The sequence below is a fragment of the Typopeltis vanoorti genome, chromosome 20 (assembly GCF_054136105.1).
Source record: "Typopeltis vanoorti isolate ZY-2024b chromosome 20, IOZ_Tvanoo_1.0, whole genome shotgun sequence".
In the NCBI taxonomy this organism is placed as follows: domain Eukaryota; kingdom Metazoa; phylum Arthropoda; class Arachnida; order Uropygi; family Thelyphonidae; genus Typopeltis; species Typopeltis vanoorti.
Genome location: NC_143568.1, coordinates 60,838,459 through 60,863,014, shown reverse-complemented (window position 1 = coordinate 60,863,014; position 24,556 = coordinate 60,838,459). Strand labels below are relative to the sequence as shown.

General features: G+C 34.8%; 1 protein-coding gene across 1 annotated transcript in view; it reads left to right on the top strand.

The window, feature by feature from the left end:
• Positions 1-9,955, top strand: part of LOC150095481 (glycosyltransferase 25 family member-like) — a 218,152-nt gene extending 208,197 nt beyond the window's left edge. The window contains exons 12-13 of the mRNA XM_090410197.1: positions 8,302-8,505; positions 9,781-9,955. Of these exons, the coding sequence (XP_090266323.1) occupies positions 8,302-8,505; positions 9,781-9,931 (355 nt within the window). The 3' untranslated portion in view covers positions 9,932-9,955. The remainder of the gene's footprint in view (positions 1-8,301; positions 8,506-9,780) is intronic.
• Positions 9,956-24,556: the final 14,601 nt, after the last annotated feature.

Below are 24,556 nucleotides of genomic sequence, written 5' to 3'. Positions count from 1 at the left end.
AGTATCCAAGTAGATACCCAACAGGGTGCACCACGAGAAGGTGAGGATTGGACATTAGGTCAGAAGCCCTGGTCGGTTCTCCGCATTCCTTTAAAGGCTATGTGGAGGTCTCATCTCAGTTATACAGCTTTGACCCTTAAGCACCCCAATTTAGGATGACAATTTCCTAGACTTTAGGGATAGTAAGAACGTCATTATGGTTCAAATTGGGTCTGTGATGTAGGGCTTCAGAACTTTCTTTATTTGTTTGAAATTACTTAAAATTTGTTGTTATGTTTGGATACTTCACTTGGAAAGAGAAAATTTACAAGCAATGGGGGGTCTCCCTTATCACCAAACCTAGCCAGTGCTACTATTGCTTTAAACTCTCCTTTATAAATTTTGTGTAACATTTGCATTTCTATCCAGAACTGAGGAAATTTGATGACTATAATAATAGATAACTTTAACTTTAATCATTTATTTAATGTCATTAAATAAATTATGCATTTATATATTTCAGTGTTTCTTACATTATTGGGAAATTATCTTTATAATGTCATCTGAGACTAAATCTTTTTCTAGAATGCCTTGAAAAAAAAATTTCAGGTTTAATCCTAAACCAAAAATCTGGCTGCAATATGTCGATGAAAGACATCAGCCTTTGCTGTTTGGGATTATTCTGAACAAGAACTACACTTGTTTCTAGATAAAATCAACCTTCTTCATCCTCACATCAAATTCACACTAGAAAAAGAATCTCCACAGGGTATCATCGCCTTCCTGGACGTACACATCTAAAGAAAAGAAGATGGTTCCATCTCTGCTTCTATCATAAGCTGACATTTTCAGATCGCTACATTCATAATTCTTCGGCTCATCATCCATCTCAAAAACTTGGCATCATTAAATCATTAGTAACCAGAGCGCAGAGATTCTGTTCCTCCGAACAATCTGTAAACCAAGAATTGGAAATAATCAAAAATACAGCCATACAAAATGAATACAATACAAAAACAACTCAAAAAATCATCAGTCACTTCCCCACACATCAACCTAGACAAGAACAAGCCCAAACTTTCAACAAGCCCATAGGATTCTCATGCCTTATGTCAAAGGCATCTCCGAACGTCTTTCAAAAATTATGAAGAAATATAAATTGGTTACCTTCTCCTAAAGGCAAACTCTCACCTTTGATGCTACCTGGCATGTACGAGGTCCCATGTTCCTGTAAATTGTCCTACTATGACAGACAGGTAGATCCATTAACAAACTCTTTTCAGAATATCAAAACCATATCTGTCTTATCAAACTGCAGAAATCTGGGCCTCACACAACACGGAATTGAAAACCCAAACCATAGGATCTATTTGAAAAAGACCAAACTTCTATATAGATCTTTATATAAACATGAACGTTTATATAAACCAAGTGCTGAAGCTCTATGTCACAGACCCAATTTAAACCATAATGATGTTCTTACTATCCGTAAAGTCTAGGAAATTGTCATCCTAAATTATGTAAAATAATTTTTATATATGTTATCTCATTTTCATGTAATTTTTTTTTCCAGATATATTTTAATTTAATTCTATGACATGCTACTGCATGCATAGATGGATTCCACTGTAAGCATGTGCCCTATTTTTGTGTGTGATTCCTAGTATTGTTTGAATTAACTGTACTGACGATGTCCTATGATACTTAGGACGAAATATTTACTTGTTAAAAAATCTTATTACTGTTACGTGTGTATATTTAGTCAAAAAAAAGAGGTATTGCAGTTTTACTTTTGTTAATATACAAATTTCTGTGGGGTGCTTAAGGGGTCAAAGCTGCATAATTGAGAGATCTCCACATAGCCTTTAAAGGAATGCAGAGAACCGATCACGGCTTCTGATCTGATGTCGAGTCCTCTCTTTCTCGTGGTACACCCTGTTAAGCATCTACCTGAATACTGAACAAATGAGGATGAGCTGGCAATTTTGGATTTAGCCAACCAAATTGTATTCTTATTGGCTTAAACCACTATAAAATGATGGTACAGCTTGATAGAATTTTATGCTGCTGGGGCATTGCCTGATTAAACAAGGCCCCATTATTTTTGCTAGGGAACCAGTGTGAACAGCAAAAAGTCAGCTACTGGAACAAATCCTGAAACACACCCCAAGTCAACATAAATAGAGTTCAAGATTGGTACCATCAGTATAAGAAGCCCGAGTGGCAAAGAAATGGAACTAGCTGAGGAATTGGATAAGTACCAGATCAACATAATAGAGGTGGTTGAAACAAAAAAGACCAAAACTGGTGAGATTTTTTTGAGCAATAAATGCAAAATATTATATTCAGGCAATAATAATCAGAGAAAAGGAGTAGCTATAGTATTGAACATAGAATATGAGGCTAATCTTCTTAAATGGCAGGCAATATCAAGTAGTGATGTGGACAAATATCAGAATGGGGAACGGGACAACGAGACGTATTTGTGCCTATGGTCCCACAGAAGGTATTACTAAGGCAGAAGTGGAGAAATTTTTTTGGGCTTTGGGGAAAGCAACTGAGACAGTGAAAAAGGAAAAGGTAGTCCTTGTTTGGGATTGGAATAAAATTGTAGGAAATTATTGTGATACATACAAAAATATTTTTGGGAAAATTTGGAGAAAAGAGCAATGCTAATAATAATGGCAAATACCTGTTGGATTTCTGCTCAGGACTCTCTCTCTCTCTGATCTCCTCATGTCTGAGGACTCGTGACCTTCCTGATGGTGCTTTGCATTTCTTTCTCCCATATGCTTCTCTTATTGTTTGTTCTAGTTTTAAGTCTGGTGAGTCTTGATATTTGGTCAAGAATCTGATCAGGACATGGACTGGTTATTACTAACACAATGTTCCAACATAAAAATGTGCACAAATTCATGTGGAGAGAAGAGGCAAGGAATAAGAAAAGTCTCATTGACTATGTTATTGTTGATGGTGATGTTTTCCCACTGGTGCAGGACACCAGAGTGTACAGAGGATTTGAAATTGGAAGTGATCATCATTTAGTCTCGAGCTGGATAAAATTGAATTTCATATTGAAAAGAAGACATGTAAGAAAGTTTTAAAGCAAATAAAAGTTGAGCTGCTTTCAGGTGTGAACAGTAGACTAAAATTCACAAACATTATTCAAGAAAAAATGAAAGAGTTTGAGAACAGGAACCAAACTTTGGAGATTCAATAGCAAATCCTGAAGAAAACATTGATTGATTCAGCCAGCGAAAAATGTGGTGAGGTAGTCTGGAAGGATAGAAGAATCAGAAACTCCATCGTGGACACAGGAAGTTAAAGAGGCACTGAAGGAAAAGAAGAAAGCATATCAGTAGTTCCATTCCTGGCAAATAAGTCAGCTTGTGCTCTTAGAGAATACAGAGACAAATGTAAGAAAGCTAAACACTGTGTAAAACTAGCTAAAAAAAGTCATGGGAAGACTTTGTTAATAAAGAACATAGAAAATAAATATCAAGAAAGTGGCAAGATATTCTGGAGGTTGTTGAAAAAGCTGAGAAATGGAGGAAAAATTGCTGCAAAAGGAATTAGAGATGATAAAGGTGACATGAAAACTGGAGAAAACGATATCCTTGATGTATGGAGTAATTACTTCGAAAAATTGCTAAATGAAACAATCACTGACAGCACACTGGTAAAAAACACTCAACAGGCATGCAGTAAGGAATACAAATCTATACTTGAATTAAAAAAGCCTTCAAAAGACTGAAATGTGGAAAATAAATGGGAGTAGATGATATTCGACCAGAAATGCTCAAGTATGGTGGTATAAAAGTCTTACCGTGGCTGCACTGCATAGTTCAGAAGGCCTGTACAAAGGGATGAATAACAGATGATTGGAATAGAGCTGTCACAGCACCCATATATAAAAAGGGAAATAAAACTGAATGTGAGAATTACAGAGGTATTTCCCTACTAAGTAAGATTTAATGAAAGTATACTTAAGAAGGACAAGCTGGATTCATGCCAAATAGAGGCTGTCAAGATCAGATTTTCACTTTACGACAAAGAGTTGAGAAATCATGGGTATATAACCAAGATCTGTATTTAAGTTTTGTAGATCTGGAAAAGGCATATGACAAAGTACCAAGAGACAAGCTATTAAAAATGCTACAGTTGTATGGTGTCAATGGGGCATTATATCAAACAATACTTAATCTTTATTTGAGTTGTAAATCAGCAGTTAGAATTGAAGGAAGTACAGGAAGATGGTTTGATGTTAAATCTGTTATCAGACATGGATGTACATTAATACCTCTGTTATTCATTATCTATATGGAACACATTATGAAGGAAAGTGGTATTAAACCTGATATCAAAATTGGAGATGTTAATCTCAGCTCTTTACTTTATGCAGATGATGTTATACTTTTAAATAAATCCGGTACAGGTCTGCGAGATTCCCTGGCCGAATCGAATAACTGTTGATAGATATGGTATGAAGGTCAACAATAACAAGACAAAGACCATGAAAATAGGCAGAAGCATTGAAAATATCAACTGCATTGTGAATGGAGAACCTATAGAACAAACAGAACGTTTCATCTGTTTAGGCACGATTTTTAGTGAAGATGGTAAATTAAATATGGAAATAGACAACAGAATCAACAAAGCTATATGTTAAGGAGCCAACTGAATAAATTTATATGGAATAAATAAGAGAGAAATTAGTCAAAACAGTAAATTAGCTGTATACAAGACATTGTTCAAACCAATTTTAACTTATGATCTGAGAGCTGGGTTAGAAATAAAGCACTTGACCAAAGACTAGAGATCACAGATATGAGAGGCCTGAGAGAGATTAGGGCATGAACAGATGGTATCAATGACAATATCATATTAAAAACAAGGATATCCAACTTATCTAAGTGTCACACTAGATAGGACCTTAAATTATAAGTGACACATAGAGAAGACAGCAGCAAAAATTCAAACACATAATAATATCCTGCACTGATTAACATCATCTCAGTGGGGTGCAAGTCTACAAGTACTGCACACCTCTGCACTGGCACTTTGCTTTTTGACAGCCAAGTATGCTAGCCCTGTTTGGGAAAGATCATAACATGTCAAAATTATTGACAAGGTTCTTAATGAAACTCATCTGCACATTACTGGCTACCTTAAACCTACAAAAATTGACCATCTATACTCACTGTCCGGTATTGCACCTCATATCAGAAGAACAATGCAGAGTAGATATGAGTGGAAACAACAACTAAATGTTGAATGGCATCCTTTGTATGGACATGTTGCAGTAAATAGGAACCTAAACTCGGAAAAGTTTTATTCACTCAGTGGAACCGTTGGTTGATTCCATAAAAGCCACAAGGTCAACAATGTGGCAAGAACAATCTCTAGTGGCTCTGAACTTAAACGAATCTCTTCCATCTGGCTTACATCTACACTGGGAAAGATGGAAGACATTGAATAGACTTTGTTCCGGAATGGGCAGATCAAAGCAGAATGTGGCCAGTTATGGCTACCCAGACAATGACAGCTGCTCATGTGATGAAACACAAACCATGGATCATCTTCTGCAATGTTACCTAATAGAGATTAATAATATATGTACCCGAGAAGCTTTAATGTAGTGTAATGAAACAGCTTTAAAGTATATTAATCACTGGATGAGTGAAATTTGGCATTTTATGTTTTTGTGTAATATTTTATGCAAGTGGCATTTTTGTCTCTTAATGTATGCTTTTAATCTGTATTCTTTTAATGTCTATTTCTTTTAATGTATGCTTTTAATCATTTATATGTATGATCTTACATTTCTATAGTTTGCACACGAAATAAATAAATAAAACAAGGATATTAGGAAAGAACTTGACATTGTTAGCAGAGCTAATATCAGGTATATGGTCACTTAAATAGAATGGGAAAGGAAAGATTAGCAAAACAAGTGTTGTCTGCCAGGTTGGCAGAAAAAAGACCCAGAGGAAGACCAAGATATAGGTTGATTGATACAGTAAAAAATGCCTTAGAAGACAGAAATATAAGATCTGATAAGTGCCTTAGATGACAGATATATAAGATCTGATAATGTTGGAGTCTTGACAGGTAACAGATTAATTTGGAGGAAAATTGTGGATAGGAATTAAAGATACCAAGAATTTATATACTTGGTTTAATCCTTTATCCAAGTGTAAGCAAACAAAGTTTGCACCTGAAACTGGGGTAGCTTATATAGAAGCTAATGCCTTAAAAGCACAGTGAGATAAACACTTTGCATTATGGGACGTTAGTCCATAATGCAAAGCACATATCCTTATGATATGTATAATGCTATGCATTATGGGAAGGGACACTACCCAGACCGGTTCAGACCCATCTCTGGGTCTGGCTCCCACTGATATGGCCTCAGTAATGGTTGAAACCAGTCTATGTATTGATCCTTCTCATTATGCATAGCATTATACATTTCTGTAAGGATATGTGCTTTGCATTACGGGATACTAAGACAAGTGATGAGAATGCATTAGCTTCTATATATAAGTTGCCCCAGCCCCAGTCCTGAAAATAGGACTTCAGACAAATTTTGTTTGCTTACACTTGGATAAAGGATTAAACCAAGTGGAAAAATTTCCAGTAATTGTAGATAGGAAGCTAGTAACAATGTACATTTTTCATGTAGTACTATCATATCCTGTATACACTCCGTGAGGGTGCATGTCAGGAATTTGATGATGATGACAGATTTCTGCATAAGGCATTTCAAAAATTTAAAACATGAAAGCAGCATCAAGTGAATGTGTGAGTGATAGAGTGGTGAAGAGGTGAGAGACAAGTCATTAATAAGCCTACTTGTTATTTTCTGTATCGAATGGCTTAGGGACATTAGCCTAGAGGTGGGAATAGTATTTAATAGTTCGATGGATTTATGACTTTACCTCTGAACAACTGTTATGCAAATCAAATCCATTGAACTAGTAAATACTATTCTCACCTTATCGTGCCACACACTGGACGGTTCCCTGCATTATAAACACACCATGCTGTTTAGATCAATGAAAGTAATGGATCTTATAAAAGTGTCAATGTTCGAAAGCTGGTCATTGGGAAAAGGATCAGGCCACAATACTTCAACAGGATTAGATAGGAGAGTTTACTGTTCAGTACTATGCCTACCAAAATGCATGGATGATATTTTTTAAAAATTGGGCTATGATTTGGGACAGAATTACAGTGGAAATCAAGAAAAAGTTTATTGGCACTTGACAACTGCTAAGAAGATCATTTGCAAAAGTAAACATTTTACAAGTAAAACAGCTTGTCAATGAGGAATAAGCAACAATACCATTCGAAATTGTTTATCTCACTGTGCTTTTAAGCATTCAATCATGGATGTGCCAGATACTCCCCATAGTGAAAATGGCATGCCATTAGACGTGAACCACATCAGAAACTATGAAGAGCTTTCATCCATCTACAGCCAACAGCATTCTGTAACGTGAAGGAAGATTTTGAGGATGAAATTCTGGAGGAAATTACAATAGATCATAAGAGGACATTATTAAGAACAAAAATGTGAGATAATGATGACTCTCCAGTGCTTGACTATAAGTGACTGCAAAGGAAATAAAAAAATCATTGCTGGATTACAATTCTATTTCATGTAGGAAGGCAATGAAGATACAGGTATGTCTGCACTAGAAAACTATGCTGATTTTGTTCTATTCAGTTAAAAATAAAATAAAAACAAAACTGACAGGGTACACTTGATCAAATTCTAGCAATCCATTAACTGCTAAGAACAGCATGCATGTTTAATATGTGTATAAATGAATTACTTTTATGGCAAATATTTTTTATTAAAGGCAGTTTAAGTTCATCTATAAGCCATTTACATTCTTTATGGACAGCTTTGTGTAATTGAGATATCTACTTAATTGGACCAAAGTGTGTTAGTCATGATGTAGCCCTGATAAAGTGGAATCCACTGTATATGCATTAGCATTTCTTCACAGTTCATCTCCAAGCTCACTGCATAAATTTTTGTTTCTCTTCATTGCCCTTCTGCTGCTTTCTTTTGGAATGGTCTAAAGTTCTTCAAATCCAATATTGATAAGTTTCTTCCTACTTCTCAACTCTCTGCCTATACTCAGTACAAATACACTATAGATTGAACAACCCTGTACGTTATTAAAATTTAAAAAAGGAATTCCATTACTAGGAGAGATTAAAATGACCTTTTCTTTTCTAGATGACAGTTATTTAAAATGAAGAATCTCAAAATATGTGTATATATATATTTGTTTTTCATTTTTAAAGATACCTAGGAAGAAAGAGGCTTTCTGAAGAGGATGAACCATATGTAACTGGGACAAGTTCACTTGTCCATGTTGACTATTCTTATTGGACTCTCTGTTACACAATAACTTTAGAAGGTGCTAGAAAACTTGTAGATGCCAACCCTTTGCGCAATCTTGTCCCTGTTGATGAATATTTGCCAATTATGTTCGACAGACATCCAGAGTAAGTTTCTTTTTCTAGAAAACTAGTAATTTTTTAAGAAGTGCGCCTATTATTTTGAACAGAGCATTTTAAATGTAGTGTCATACTGTTAAAAAAAAAAAAAATGGAAGAAAATAAGGAAAAAAATTGCATTTACAGTGTGAATTTGGCTAGTTATAATTGTAGCTAATCTAAAAATGTTACACCAGTCAATAAATGGCAAAAAAAAAAAAATTAATCTTTGGTTCTTTATATGGTTTAAAAGATAACCAGCAAACATTATTATTATAAGGTCTCCATGGAGTCAAAAGACTCATCGTGGGAGGTCCTTTCTAAGAAACACAAGGCTATCAAGACTCATCGAGGGACGTCCCTCCTAGGAAACACAAAGTCCATCATACCACTCCTTAAACACATTGACTGTTCTCGATCTCACCACTCCATCAGGCTATGCATTCCACGGTTCAACCACTCCTCACCCTCTTTCTCACAGTTTCCTTTCATAACTTCCAGGGATGGCCCCTTGTCATGACTCCTTCCCACTGTTCAACCAAGCGAAGGAACTCCCCAGTGTCAACCCTGTAACCACCTTTCAACAGTTTAAAAGTCTCTATCATATTGCCTCTCCTTCTTCTATCCACCAAACTCTGCAGTCCACACTCTCTCAGCTGATTCTCATAACTAACATTGTACAGTCCTGACACCATCTTTGTTATCTGCCTTTGTACCCTTTCCACAGTTAATTTATCTTCTTCAAATCCTGGGGACTAGATTTGAAAACAATTGTCTAAGTGTGGTCTGATCAGAATCTTATACAATGGAATGATAACCATTTTATCTCTGCAGGTCAGTGTCCTTCTCATTATTGCAGCAATCCTTTGTGTTGCCTTCACTGCCTTTGCAATATGTCCCCTAAATTTCAGGTTTCTATCAATCATCAACCCCTGATCTCTTGTCTTGCAGGGCTACCACATCTGCACTATTACTAATAACCCTTCCCAACTTCGCATCATCCGCAAACAACTGAATATCCCCTTGCTATCCACGGATAATGTCATTGATATAATGGTTAGATATGTATAGAAATATGCTACTGTTCTTATTACCCTAAATTTTCAAATTTTTATATGCGATTTTGACATCAGTAATTTCAAGATTATTGGTGGAATGCTGTGTATTTCTAATATGTTAATCTAAAATTTTCCATTAGTGTTTGTAATGATCAAATTTCGCAACTGTAAAATGTAAAAAATATATATAAATTCACTGATTTTTTAATACTATATTTGTTTGTAGGGATGAATGGAAGGGATATTTTCCTCACCGTAATCTTCATGCTTATTCAGCACATCCTCTGCTAGTGTATCCTACGCATTATACTGGAGATGAAGACTACATCAGTGATACAGAAGACTCTGATGTATTTGGAATCAAAGATGAACTCTAACTTTTTATTTTCTCCCTTCTGCCATCAAACTCTTATGAACTAGTCTAAATGTAATATAGTATTACATCTATGCCATTGACTTTTAACTATTCATAACAAAAATTCATTACTTTGTCATGTTTATATGTATATTTTTATATTGACAGCTTTTATATATAATTTACTGTTTCTTTTGAGAATATATTATGTATTGGAGTATATACTTTTGATGAGATATGCTATGTTTTGTTTTTCAAGTAAATTTGATCTTGTTATTGAAATATCAGTGTTGGCTTGTCTATAAGGGCTGCATTGAATTCAGCTCCAGCATTGAGTATACTAGTGAATAGTACTGGATAGCAAGGAAGGCAACTAGAAACCACTTTGCATCACTTTCTCCCTAGTAATTAGCCTCAACCCTCACAAAGAGAGGAAACCATGAGATTAGATTAGATTATTACTGGCTAGTATATTTAATGCTGGAGCTGCATTCAATGCAGTCCTACAGCCCTTATGGACAGGCTGCCACTGTTGAATATCATGTATAATGAATCAATATCATGAATATTGTGTTATTTAAATTTTCTATTTCATCATTTTTTTACAGTCTGTTTATATGAAATAAAAGTGTGATTAAAATTAGCATTCATGAATTACATTTTATATAACAGCAGCTTGTTTTATAGTAGTAATATGCTGTCAATGGAATTAAACCATTTCTTCAGTTTTCAGTCAATCTCTAGTTTATTTTACAGATTATCCTGTAATGAAAATTTGCAGAAAGGGTGTGCCTCACCTTGTAAATGGCATGCAGTATTATAGCATGAAAAATGGTGAATAAAGTTTGGAAATATGAAGTTCAGTTATTGGGTGACCTATCTGTCCCTTGCTTCACAGTTGTACAAGAATTTCATTACTTCTGTTACTTTTTTTGTTATTGTGTTTTAATCCAACAAAAGAGGTTGCAAACTTATAATATTGTGGATAGCAAGGATTCTTCAGAGTACAGAGAAGGACGAGAAGTTAGTTGGTCAGATTTGAAGCTGCAGAAGTGAATGGATGTTGACTAGCAACTCTTTGTGTTTTAACAGGTGTAGAGGAAGGTTAAAAAATTGCCCATTAAAATACTTATAAATGTAAAATTGATGTTAGTGAGAAAGTAACTGAAGTAATGGATTACCCTCTTCTGCATAGCATCAAACATTTTTGGGGAGATTTTTGGTACACTACACCAAATATCATAACAGTATTCTCAGGTTAGGTGGATTTGTGATTAATATAGCTAATATTAGTTAGCTGTGCAGATTAGAAGTGTCTTGAGTAGTAAAGAACATAGTTTGTTGGAGGCTGAGGTGACTGTGCATGTGATATATTTATGCCAGAAAGGCTAGAAGTATAAGTCATCTCAAGAAAAGAAAGCAGAACTTGTCTGGCAGAAGTTTTCGGACTTCATTAAGCAGGTAATGATGACTTCTGTTATTTTCAAAAGAATTGAGGTGAAGGTGAAAGACCAGTTGTTTGATCACAAACATTTCTTTCTCTCTTTTTTTTTAAATTGTTTAAATATAGGTTTCCTTCATTATAGTTAAGGTTATATTCCAGAAAAGCATGAATCATTGCAAAAACACCAAATGGGGGCTATTAATTCTGGTGCATATATTTTGAACACATTTGTAAGGGAGGGGAGAAGGGAAATAATGCTATGAAGTCAGAAATTTGTTGGTATCCAAGCTATTCATGATGATTCTTCTGATCTCCTCCTGGCATAAAACCAAAGAAAGCATTCAGTGAGCTGTTCTTGATATAGTGTGTAGTGTTTTTTTTTTTGGTCATATATGCAAGAATCAGAGGGTAGAATGATACCAGGTCACATTTATTGTTGGGTGATGTTATGATAATGTCATCTTTATGTAAGAAAGTGGGAAACATGTAAGATTTTCGGTCCAGTTGCTTTAGTGAAGGTTACACAACTACTATTTCACAAAGAGGAGTTTTCTGTAGATGTTGTTTGGAATTTTGCATTGTAATTTTAGCATAAAGCTGGAGTGTTTCCTGAGTCACTTGTATGCTTGAGTTTTTGCCAAGCTGCCTTGGCATGCTTGGGAAAACCTAGGTTGTCGTTTAGTGGTCATGATTTTGAGCATAAAGAATGGTGAAAGCCTTCATTTCAGCAAGAATTATTTGAGTTATTTGGTCGGAACAGTTGATTACATCATTAAGGCAGAAACTGTAATCATATCATTGAAAGCAGGAGTAAAAATCGTAGAACTCATTATGTGTAGACCACTGTGGTGTCAAAACGCATATGGCTGAGATTGGTGTGAGGAAAGTGTTCTCTGGTAATGGAAATTGGAATGAGATTATGGTCTGACTTATTGTAAAAAGAGCTGACATCTGCAGCATATTTGGGGGACAACTTTTAAAATAAAAAAAAATGTCAGGTCAGAATGTTTGGAAGATATGTAGAATTATCTGGTATTTGGTTGGTTGATAGGTAATTTGTATTCCCTCACTGCTAATGGCAGACACCTTACTGGCCCTTTCATGTTGAACAGTGGAATTGGAAAATAGAAACTCATTTAAAAAATAGGAACCATCTCCTTTGTATTCCATTTTCAAAGGCCTGATGAAATGTTTTTCTCTTCTTTGGTTTACTTGATCAGATTTCTGTTATTGATTTTTTTCACTGAATAATTAGACTTTGAAAATTTATTCTAGTAACTGCAATAGCATTGTTTCCTCTTTGAAGCCTTGATCCTACAAAAGAATTTGTCATTTCATCCTTGAATAATATAGTACCACATTCATTACCTTCTGTAAAATTTTTTAAAAAAATCTGTGACAATGTGCAAAATGAATATAAATTTTATTTCATTTCACTAATGATAGCATGTTGTGGATGGATTTATATTATAGTTAAAACTTTCATTAACACTTTAAATGTTAGCATTGTCCTTTTTTATTGGAAATCATACTAGTCAAGGAGATGGGTGGCTAACACTCTTGAAGTTGATATGAGTGATACTCAGATAGCTGGTAACAAAGCAATAATAAATAAATTAATGAACTAACAAAGCAATAATAAATGAATAACAGTAGGTAAGCAGCTGTGCTAATACTGATGTGTTTGAAATTTTTGAAATTAAGCTGCTTAAACTTGAGTGCAGCATAGGGCTGCTGGTTATGTTATGAAGTCAATAATTGTTGTCAACAACAAAAATTTCTGCATCTTTTGTACAATGTTAATAGTTCACTGCAAAAACAAAAATAATATAAGAAAATTGAATTCTTGCATTGTCCATCTAAAGCTATATTGCCACTGTATATTTTTTATTGGGTACTTTAAACCACTACTTTATTCAGCTTAGTATTTAATTTAAAATGTAAAATCCTATTTTCTGGCTTAGTTAATAAAAGGTCATGCAAATAACCAGTAGTAAAAATTACTTAAATACTTACCGTATATTATCACGTATAATGTGATCCACGTATAATGCGAACTAGAAATTTTGTTTCAAAACTAGCCCTAAAATGCCATGTCCACGTATAATGCAATCTGTTAATCTTGTTCCATAACAATATAAATAATACAATACAAATTAACGAAAGAAATATTTATTTTAAAACAAAATGTCAAAATCCTTTAAATTCTTCATCTTTTGAGTCGTCGAACATTTCATTTATAAATTCATCTGTAGGGATTGTGTCATCAGTGTAGCAGTTGTGTTCATCATCTTCATGCTCTCCAATTTGTTGTGCATCATCTTCGCTTTCGTATATGACGTGATCTTTGGATCCATCCATTGAATCATTTCAGATGATATCGAATCCCATGCTTCTTTAACCCAGCTGGTGACTAGGGTGATCTCAGGCTTCTGAAAATTCCCACCCTTTGTCATCGTCACCAAACCAGATGACATCCATTCTCTCCATTTTTCACGTAAGTGATCTTTAAATGACTTATTCAAGCTGACATCAAGCGGCTGCAAAATAGAAGTTAGACCACCCGGTATGACTGCTAGGTCTGTACGTAGCTCATGTGCTTTCTCTTTGCTTGCCTCTGTTAAATGCGCCCGGAACATATCCTAGACTAGCATGCTTTGTTGACATAACAAGCTACCTGGGTATATGTTCCATACTTGATCCAGCCACAATTGTACACCTTCTTCATCCATCCAATCTGATCAGCACAAACAATTACACCTGGTGGAAATTTCATATGCTTCGGAATGTTCTTCCTTTTAAATATCACTGTTGGCTTTAATTTGGTTCCGTCTGCCATGCATGCTAGAACAACGGTAAAATGCTTTTTTTCATGTCACGTTGTTTTTATGAAGACACCCTTTTCACCAACTGAGTTTACTGTTCGATTCCCAGGCATATCAAAGTACATGTGCATCTCATCCATATTGCCAATTTGGGAAAGTTCATATCCATGACACTTCCGTAATTTTATGATAAATTTATGGAAGGACTGCATTTTTTCTTCAAGCTGCTTTGGTAACTTCTGCGCAATTTTTGTTCGGTATCGTAATGTTAATGCTTTGCGTTCCATAAATCCAGGTGAAGCAAGAAAAGATGAAATAACTGGTGTGTCCTTGAATTTACCATTCTTGAGTTGTAGAGCTCGAAAACGAATTGCATTTCTTGTTACTATAATGCCATCTTGTCGTTGCGTCAAAATTCATTCATTTAGGTCTTCTTCGAGTTCTGGAAAGGATGCTACATCTCCACGACGGGCACGTTTTGTTTTGGGGATTTTTTCAAGACTGTCTTTTTGCTTACACCAAAGTCTAATATTACTCTCTGCTACACCAAATTCTCTCATAGCAACACTGTTATTATGTTCTTCTGCAAACTGCATGACATGCAATTTAAATCCTGCTTCAAAAGATGAACGTTTACGTTTGTTGGCTTATTTTCAAGCTAGGTTTGTTTAACAAATAATACTTAAAATGAACTGTGGTTAAACAGATATACCTAACTGTGTTCTATCTATCTCACTGTGCTCTATCATTCGGTGACAGAGAGCGCATCGTATCTGCACATAATGCCATTAATGTAAGTAGCTTTATGCCCAGATACAATACGTGCTTGGTCGCCGAATGCGAGTGGGTCAAGTAGATTTGGTTGCATAGGCATTAGGTAGTATATATTTTTTGTGTAAGTCTAATAAGATGTTATATTTTTTAGGATCCGCATATAATGCGAACCCCTAACTTTAAGTAGTATTTTTTAGCATTTTTCGCATTATACGTGATAATATATGGTAATTCTATTTTGAAGTATTTTGGCATTTTGTTATCCTAATCTTCTACATGCAGTATTAAGCTTATCATAGTAAACTTTTTGTTCAACAGTATTAGCCCTCTACCTGTAATTAGCTATGGCTTTCCAAGTAAGTGCATGTGAAGATATTGTGGCATTTCCCCATTACTTGCAAGGAATCTTTATAAGGGCTTCATTGGCATAAAATACAGACCTTGGCCATAATTTCAACCAACTGAATCCTGTGTACATTCATGCTTTCTCAGGCTGGCTTGTTTTGCAGGAGGAACAATCTAAGTTTCTGGGAGGGGAGGGGAGAATCTTCCATCTTGTGTAAGATCAGTTAACTTTGCCTTGTCTGAAAAAGACTTCATAAATTCCATCACATAAGAATTTGCACTAGTCTCTTTCCCAAGCAAGCGATACATGGTTAAGCCACTCAATCATTAACAATAATCGTATAGCTAATAGTATAACAATCACTTCTGATTAAGTGATTATGGTAACCTTTTAAATTACAAATAAAAAAAGTGATCCACAGATAGTCTCAGTTTTGCTGCCTTCTATCACTGTCGTCTTGCTGAGTTATCGTTTTTTATGTAATTCTTTTGATATTAACAAGCCTTCCCCCTCCATCCTGTTCTCTCTAACCTCTTTGAAAATATTCTACCTATTACATTCTACACCTGTATCATCCTCCCATCAGTCAAACTTATCAGATCTAGAATTTTGGCAATGCTAGATTGAACTAAGCATTGCGAAAAAACTCATTATTCTGAATGCTTCAAGCATTTATACACATAAATTGTTATTTTCAGGGGCCCACAACTACTCCCACACAGTATTGGTTATCCCACCCAATTTTTTCATCTGAGATGCTATTCAACATTTGCTTGCTTCAACGATGCTTGTAGCTGCACACTTCCCTGTGTTTTTCTCCTGTTTGCCAATTGCAGTAGCTCTATTTCCCTGACTACACTTTCAAACACTCACTCTACAGCATTATCTCCAGATACCTAATTCCATATCCATTTAAATGCAATCTGTAACTCATATATAAATAAATACATTAAATTCACTTTAAATCAACAATCTGCATCGTTTTGCACAATATACACATTTTCGATCATGGCCTGCTCTTCTCATCTTTCCACTGCTCTACCGTGAAAAGAGATTACAGATTACTATTAAAACTAACTCAGAATTAAAATGAATTTTTTTTTTAATTACATTTTCATTTTTATTGCATATAATACAATAGTAATTCAAAAAAAAGCACATTTTAAATTATCAGTAATGTTCAGTTGCAGATTATTTCAAACAACAGAAATAAATTATGACACTGCATAACCTTACATTCTGGTAAGAAAGAGAGTTGAGAACTTCTATGGACCCTTTGAACACTAAAATGCTAGTTTTTCTGTGTGAGTCTTGAGAGACTTACTACTGAAATTTTATGGTGAAATCAGCACTGGTTATGAGCATTTGTACCTTTGAACTAAAATGTGGCATAAGTCTCTTCATTTAAAAAAATTTTGACAGATCCATAGCTGTCAACACCAACATATAATTCTGAAAATTTTTCATAACCTGCTGGGCTATTTTAACCCATTTCCTTGTTCACACTCATACGCCATAATTATATGCATAATGCCACCATTAGTGCACATCCTAAAAAGCTGTATTATTTCTATCAACCTCATCTGTTGCACATTATTACCAATTCCACTCGTTTATAACAGTTAGTGATAATGCCTGGCTCTTTCATGAATCAGGCATAGTAAGATTAACAACAACAACAAAAAAAAGTATTAAGTTAAGAATACCAAACTGGAATACAACAACTTCTTCCTGAGCAACTAGTTGCTTTATACAAATAGGATGACCCATGTTTATTAGTTTGATTTGCTGGTATGTTAATATTGCCATTCACTCAATGGCTATATGGTGCATTGTGATGTCTGTGATGAATGTTAACTGTTTATCAGATTAGTTTACTGTTCTAATTGTTCACTTTGAAGACAGAGTAAAGTCTGTTATTTGTAACTTCAGATATGATTTTCTTATCCTTGATATTTATCATACAAGGACTTGCATAATGCCAAACTCAAAACAAAAATGAGTGAATCATTAAATTCTGGTACCAGTTTTTGACCTACAAATAGATTCTAAAGGTTGTAAATTGTGTATAATTTTTTATTTTGTTTAAAAAATGTTATTAGCTATGGTAGATGTACTCTTAAAGATAAGCCACAGATATCCTAATAAACAAGACTAGTTTAACTGCCACAATGTGGGTATAAGATTCAGCCATCATAGTCAAGGCTTCTTGTATTTGAATTACAAAACAAAAACATTTGCATTTACATCCTGATACGGCATCATATCAAGCTTAATCCTATGTTCAGCTTGATCTTTCTGGTATACTTGTTAGATTACTGGTTAAGAAATTAGATTACTGTGAACAGATCGATAAGTTAAAAAGATTTTAGTATTTTAATATCTTTATTGTATGATAAAATTATATTATTAGTGCATTTTTAATCAGACTTGATCTAAACAGGAAGCAAGATGTTTGTGACAGAGGGCAATTGTAATGGGTTCATCACTTGTTCAGGAACAAATTAACCAGTTTTTTTTAAACTTGAATTTTCTGAAATAAAATTTTTTTGGAACTGTTTCACATAAAAGCATTATATTTCATGTACATTTTTTGTTAATCCTTACATAATTGTGGATATTAGGACCAGAAATGTTACCTGAATCAAGAGAAAAACTATACACACAGAAAAAAAATAATTTTTATAGAAATGCTAATATTTCAGAGAGGATAAAAAAAAAAAAACTTAAAATTCTTTTTTAATGTATAGATTGATCATTTGAAAATTTTCAAAATGGTGTTCTCTCATTTATCTGACCTTCACATAACCAAACCCATGGTTATCCAGTTACTGTGTAGTTGTACATTCAATCACTGCACCAGTTTGTTAACTGACCAGTTACCAGTACTGGGTCTAAATCTCTGCAAAGTTGACTCTCACAATAGCAGACTTAAAGGGACCACAGGAATAGTTTGATATAGAAAATAGTTTGCTATGTTGAATTTCTTTTAGCATAGCATTATACCTCCAGCACTTTGTCTGGAACTTTTCAGTAGTTTGTTATAACAGTGTTTGCTATAGTGAGAGTCAACTGGATTTATCTTAAATTTTGTTTAATGCCTTCAGTGAGTGACTGAAATTCTTTTACGTATGTTTGGGTGTGTATATGATGTGCTCATAATGTGTGCCATATGGCTAATAAATTGTAAACAGCATTGTTTTGATTTATTTCCACTGTTCAATATTAAAAGAAAAGTTAATTGAGCAGAACTGTTATCTTTATAAATATACTGTTCTAGAACTACCAAAGATGTACAGTAGATGAATTAAAATTTTTATGAGTTTTTATTTAAAAGGTCATGCTAATGGGTATAATTGATTTGTTTGAAATGTTTTTGTCCCTGTTTATTACATCTTTATATTTTGCGTGCCAAATAGGGCTTTGTAAAGTTAGAATTTTGCTCAACTAATTTGAGAGATTGGAACAAATATAGTTTGTAAATTTATATAATTTATAATTTATAGTTACATCACTTCTGATCTTGTTAGGGTCTCTGTTAGTTCCAGTGTCTTTTTTATTCATCTAACATAAATTCTTCTACAACAAATGTCATAATTCCTGAATAAAAATTATTTTTACAAAAGTATGTGGAACTTTAAGGTCAGATTTCTCCAGTGTTTGTTACATTGAAATAGAAGGAATAAAGTTTTTTTTTATAGTTATACATGTATGCTTACATAGACCCACACACTACTGTGCAGGCTTTCAAAACTATATCCAAAGGAATAGAGTTTTAATCATTATTCCTGTAGTTTCTTATGTCTGTGTGTTCAGTTTGCCTGTTTAGCAGAATGGAAAAACCCAAGTTTCTAAGAGAAAAAAACCCTGTCTTTGTATGAGACTGCATAACTCAACTTCAGATGAAGAGCCATAATAAAAGTTCATTACATTACAGATGGAATTTGTACCAAAGTCTTTCTATCCAAAGAGCATCATCAAAACTCACTGAGCTAGAGAGAGTCCTGTTAACCTTAAGTAAAAAAAAAAAAAAAAGGTGTTGGTGGAAATAGAAGTTTGGTAGTTAAGGGAAGACAAAATGGTGAATGTTGCCAGCCAAGTGGATTGTGTATCTGCTCTCCATTAGGCTGCTTGGTCAAATCCTGCTATGGGTGTGGTTGTTTATGATTGAATTTAGGTGGGACATTCATTTCATTGATCAGTATGAGACTACTGACCACATGCTTATTGTAGGCTGAAAAAGTTCCGTGTCATTCTGTAGAGCAGGTTTCTGAACTGTAAAAAAATAAATAGTTCACAAACATAAAATTTTTAAAAATTAGTCCATCCACTATACACGAACTTACTATCGATTTGCAAAAATGTTTTGTTTGTGGAAGCCATTAAAAAAAAAAGTTACATAAAAATGAGTAAATGAGAGTTCTCCAAAAGTTGGAACTCCAAAAGTCTCCTTGCATTAGAGTAGTGGAACTACAATAATAGCATTTGAAATCGGGTGGCAACTGATTTTTACGAGGCTACTGATGATTTTGAATGCATCAGGTGGAGTGTGGCATGCACCTCCATCTTGTTATAAGCCTTACTCATATCGTTTGAAATTTAAATTTGAAAAATTGATAAAAAAAAAATGACTGGAGAGCTTGATTTTCCTCAGTAGCAGTGTTAATCGCTTTTATGGAAGGGAACCACTACTTGCATATGCCAGAGATCAGTTAATTTGGGAACTGGCTGCAAAAAATGCCTCTAAGAGGAACTGCTCATACAGGCCACTGAATTAGAAACTCGTTTAATATTGTGTTGAATCGCCTTTAGGCTTATAGCTCAGTGGAAATGCTGCTTGCATCCTCTGCACTAGGCTGCCTGAAGATGGACTTAAGTGCGGTTTAGTCGCAGACTGGAGGAACTTTTTTAAGCCTTTCTTCAACCATTTCCTGATACCCATCTCTCATACAGGCAAGCAGATATTTTCTGTGAAAGTATGCTCAAGAAAGTTGACTGTAGATAACCATTCTACTTCAAACAACAACATATCCTATTAGGGTATGTTATTGTTTGGTATCTCAACAAATAGAGGTACCAAGAGATATCACTTGTTTGCTAATCTCTTCATCAGCTGCTGCTTTTCGATCGTTAGTGATCGTCGTGGGCAGCTCTCTGATTTTCTACCAGCGGAGATTGAAGTGCTCTCTTGGTCTCCAAAAGCTAGATGGAGTTAAAACACATTGTCTACTCCTTACAAGGAAATAAAAGATGTTAACTGATTTTGATCTCTTAGCCTGAATTCCAGCGCATAGTGATATGTGATTTTGTAGATCCCACAAGGTGTATTGCATCTGCAGCATATGAGACGTTCACAAGATAGTCCTTAAGTCCCCTTACACTTAAACATTAGTTACTGTATTTACTCGAATATAACTTGCCCTTGCTGGCAAGCCATCATCAAATTTCTGACATTTACCCTCAAGGGGTGTACAGTATATGATAGTACTACATGAAAAATTTACATCATTACTAACTTCCTACCTACAGTTTTCTGCCAAATCAATCTGTTACCTGTGAAAGCTACAACATTTTCAGATCTTATATATTTATATATCTATCTACTAAGGCACTTTTTACCATATCAATCCATTTATATCTGGGTGTTTTTCCTGCCAACCTGGCAGAGAACACTTGTTTGGCTGATCTTTCCTCGCCCATTCTGTTTAAGTGACCATACCACCTGAGATTAGCTCTGCTAACGCATTTCTGGATGATGACAATGCGAAGTTTTCAGGATTCCTCATTTTTAATAAGGAATCCTCATATTAAAAAGAGGATTCCTAATATCCTCATTTTTAGTATGATATTGCTATTGATGCCATCTGTTCACGCCCCTAATCTTTCTCATATCGGCTGTCTCTAGTCTTTGGTCAAGTGTTTTACTTCTGACCAGCTCTCAGATCCATAAGTTAAAATTGCTTTGAACACTGTCTTGTATACAGCTAATTTAGTGTTTTGACTAATTTTTCTCTTATTCCATATAAATATATTCAGTTGACTTCCTACAATGCCAGCTTTGTTGATTCTGTTGTCTACTTCCATATTTAACTTACCATCTTCACTAAAAATCGTGCCTAAGTAAGGTGAAATGTTTTACTTGTTTTAGAGGTTTTTCATTCACAATGCAGCTGATATTTTCAGTGCTTCTGCCTATTTTCATTATCTTTGTCTTGTTATTGTTGACCTTCATACCATATCTATCACAACAGTTATTCAATTTAGTCAGGGAATCTTGCAGACTTGTAGCGGATTCATTTAGAAGTATAACATCATCTGCATAAAGCAAGGAGCTGACATTAACATCTCCAATTTTGATATCAGGATTAATACTTTCCTTCATAATGTAATCCATATAGAGAATGAATAACAGGTGATAATGTACATCCTTGTCTGACACCAGATTTAACATTAAACCATCTCCCTGTACTTCCTTTAATTCTAACTGCTGACTTGCAACTCAAATACAGACTAAGTATTGCTTGATATAATGCCCCATTGACACCATATAACTACAGCGTATTGAATAGCTTCTCTCTTGGCACCTTGTCATATGCCTTTTCCAAATCGACAAAACTTAAATACAGATCTCTGTTATATTCCCATAACTTTTTAACTATTTGTAAAGTGAATATCTGAACCGGACAGCCTCTATTTGGCCTGAATCCAGCTTGTTCTTCACCAAGCTTCTCTTACACAATTCTTCTCAACCGTTTCTCAAGTATACTGGCAAAAATCTTACCAGGAACACTCAGTAGAGAAATACCTCTAATTTTCACGATCAGTTTTATTTCCCTTTTTATATATATATATGGGTACTATGAGAGCTCTACTCCAATCATCTGGAATTCGTCCATCTGTCAAGGCCATCTGAATTATGCAGTGTAGCCACTGTAAAACTTTTATACCTCCATATTTGATCATTTCTGCTCTAATATAATATCTACTCCAGCTGCCTTTCCACATTTCTGGCTTTTTCTACTTCAGCATGGATATGTATTCCTGATTGCATGCCTGGTCAGTTTTTTTTTTTTTTTATCACTGTACTGTCATCACTGCTAGTTTCATTTAGCAGTTTTTCAAAGTAATTACTCCATACTTCAAGGATATCTTTTTCTCCCGTTTTCATGTCACCTTTATCATCTCTAATTCCTTTTGCAGCAATTTTTCCTTCATTTCTCAGCTTCTTCAACAACCTCCAGAATATCTTGCCACCTTCTTGATATTTATTTTCAATATTCTTTCCAAAGTCTTCCCATAACTTTTGTTTAAATAGTTTTACACAGTGTTTAGCTTTCTTACATTTGTCTCTGTATTCTCTAAGAGCACAAGCTGACTTATTTGCCAGGAACTTTTGATATGCTTTCTTCTTTTCCTGCACTTCCTCTTTAACTTCCTGTGTCCACTAGGGAGTTCTGATTTTTCTATCCTTGCAGACAACCTCACCACATGCCTCTCTTGCAGAATCAATCAATGTTTTCTTCAGAGCTTGCCACTGAATATCCAAGCCTTTGATTCCTGTTCTCAAACTCGCATTTTTTCTTGAATAATGTTTGTATATTTTAGTCTACAATTGACACCTGAGCTGCTCAACTTCTATTCGTTTTAAAAACGTTCTTACATGTTCTTTTCAATATTAAATTCAATTTTATCCTGTTTAAGACTAAATGGGGATCGCTTCCAATTTCAAATCCTCTGTACACTAGTGTCCTGCACCAGAGAGAAGACATCACTATCAACAATAATATAGTCAATGAGACTTTCCTTATTCCTTGACTCTTCTCTGCATGTGAATTTGTGCACATTTTTATGTTGGAACATGGTGGTAGTAATAATCAGTCCATATCCTGAGCAGAAATCCAACAAGTATTTGCCATTATAAGTTTTGCTCTTTTCTCCAAATTTTCCCAAAATATTTTTGTATGTCTGACAATCATTTCCTACTCTGCTGTTTAGATCCCCAACAAGGACTAACTTTTGCTTTTTCTAAAGCCTGAAAAAAATTCCTCCACTTCTACCTTAGTAGAACCTTCTGTGGGACCATAGGCACAAATAAGTCTCATTGTCCAGTTTTCCATTCTCATATATGCTGACATCACTCTACTCGAAATTGCCTGCCATTCAAGATTAGCCTCGTATTTTGTGTTGAATACTATGGCTACTCCTTTTCCTTGATTGTCATTGCCTGAATAACATTTTGTGTTTATTGCTCAGAAAGATCTCACCAGTTTTTGTCTTTTTTGTTTCAGTCACCACTATTATGTCGATCCAGTACTTTGCTCCATTTCTTTGCCATTTAGGCTTCTTAGTTGATAGTACCGATCTTCAATTCTGGTGATATTGAGTTGGGGTGTGTTTTCAGATTTGTTCCAGTAGCTGACTTTTCGCTGTTCACCCTGGTTCCCTGGCAAAAACAATGGGGTCCTTGTTTAATTGGGCGACGTCCCAGCCGGCATAAAATTCTATCATTTACCATCAATTAATATTGTTGTTTAAGTCAATAATATAATTTGGTCAGCTAAATCCCAAATTGCCAGCCCATCCTCATTCGTTCAGTATCCAGGTAGATATCTGACAGGGTGCGCCACGAGAAGGTGAGGATTGGACATTAGGTCAGAAGCCCTGATCGGTTCTTCACATTCCTTTAACACGTTCATTGCCAATCACGCGATATCGCGTGTTGCGAGTTCTCACCGGTCGGCCGATTACGCGTTATCGCGAGGACGTCGCTACTAAATAAAAAAAAATTTGGCCACCACACGAAATTCCAATTTTCAGCTTGGCAATGAACGTGTTAAAGGCTATATCTCAGTTATATAGCTTTGACCCTTAAGCACTCTTGCTGGTAACTGATTTTACTTTACGAAAAAAGAAATTAAAAAGTTTCGCATATACCTTGCACACAAAAAGTTTAAAACACGTTCATGTTTGGCCGATGCTAAACTAGCTCCCTGCAGTAAACATGCTTTCTCTAACAGCCCCTACACTGTACATGCAGGAAAAACGAGTACTTCTATTGTATCATTGAATAAGGTACAGAGACATTTGCAGTCTGTAATGTAATATATTTCTCAACAAATAGAGCAATTAGAAATAACTGGGATAAAAACGGCACTAACTAATGAATGACGTCCTCTCCCACAGAAAGTATTCTATATAGACTCAAGCAAAATCATGTTGCACCAGCAAATACAGTAACTAAAAATTATTGTCCTTTTC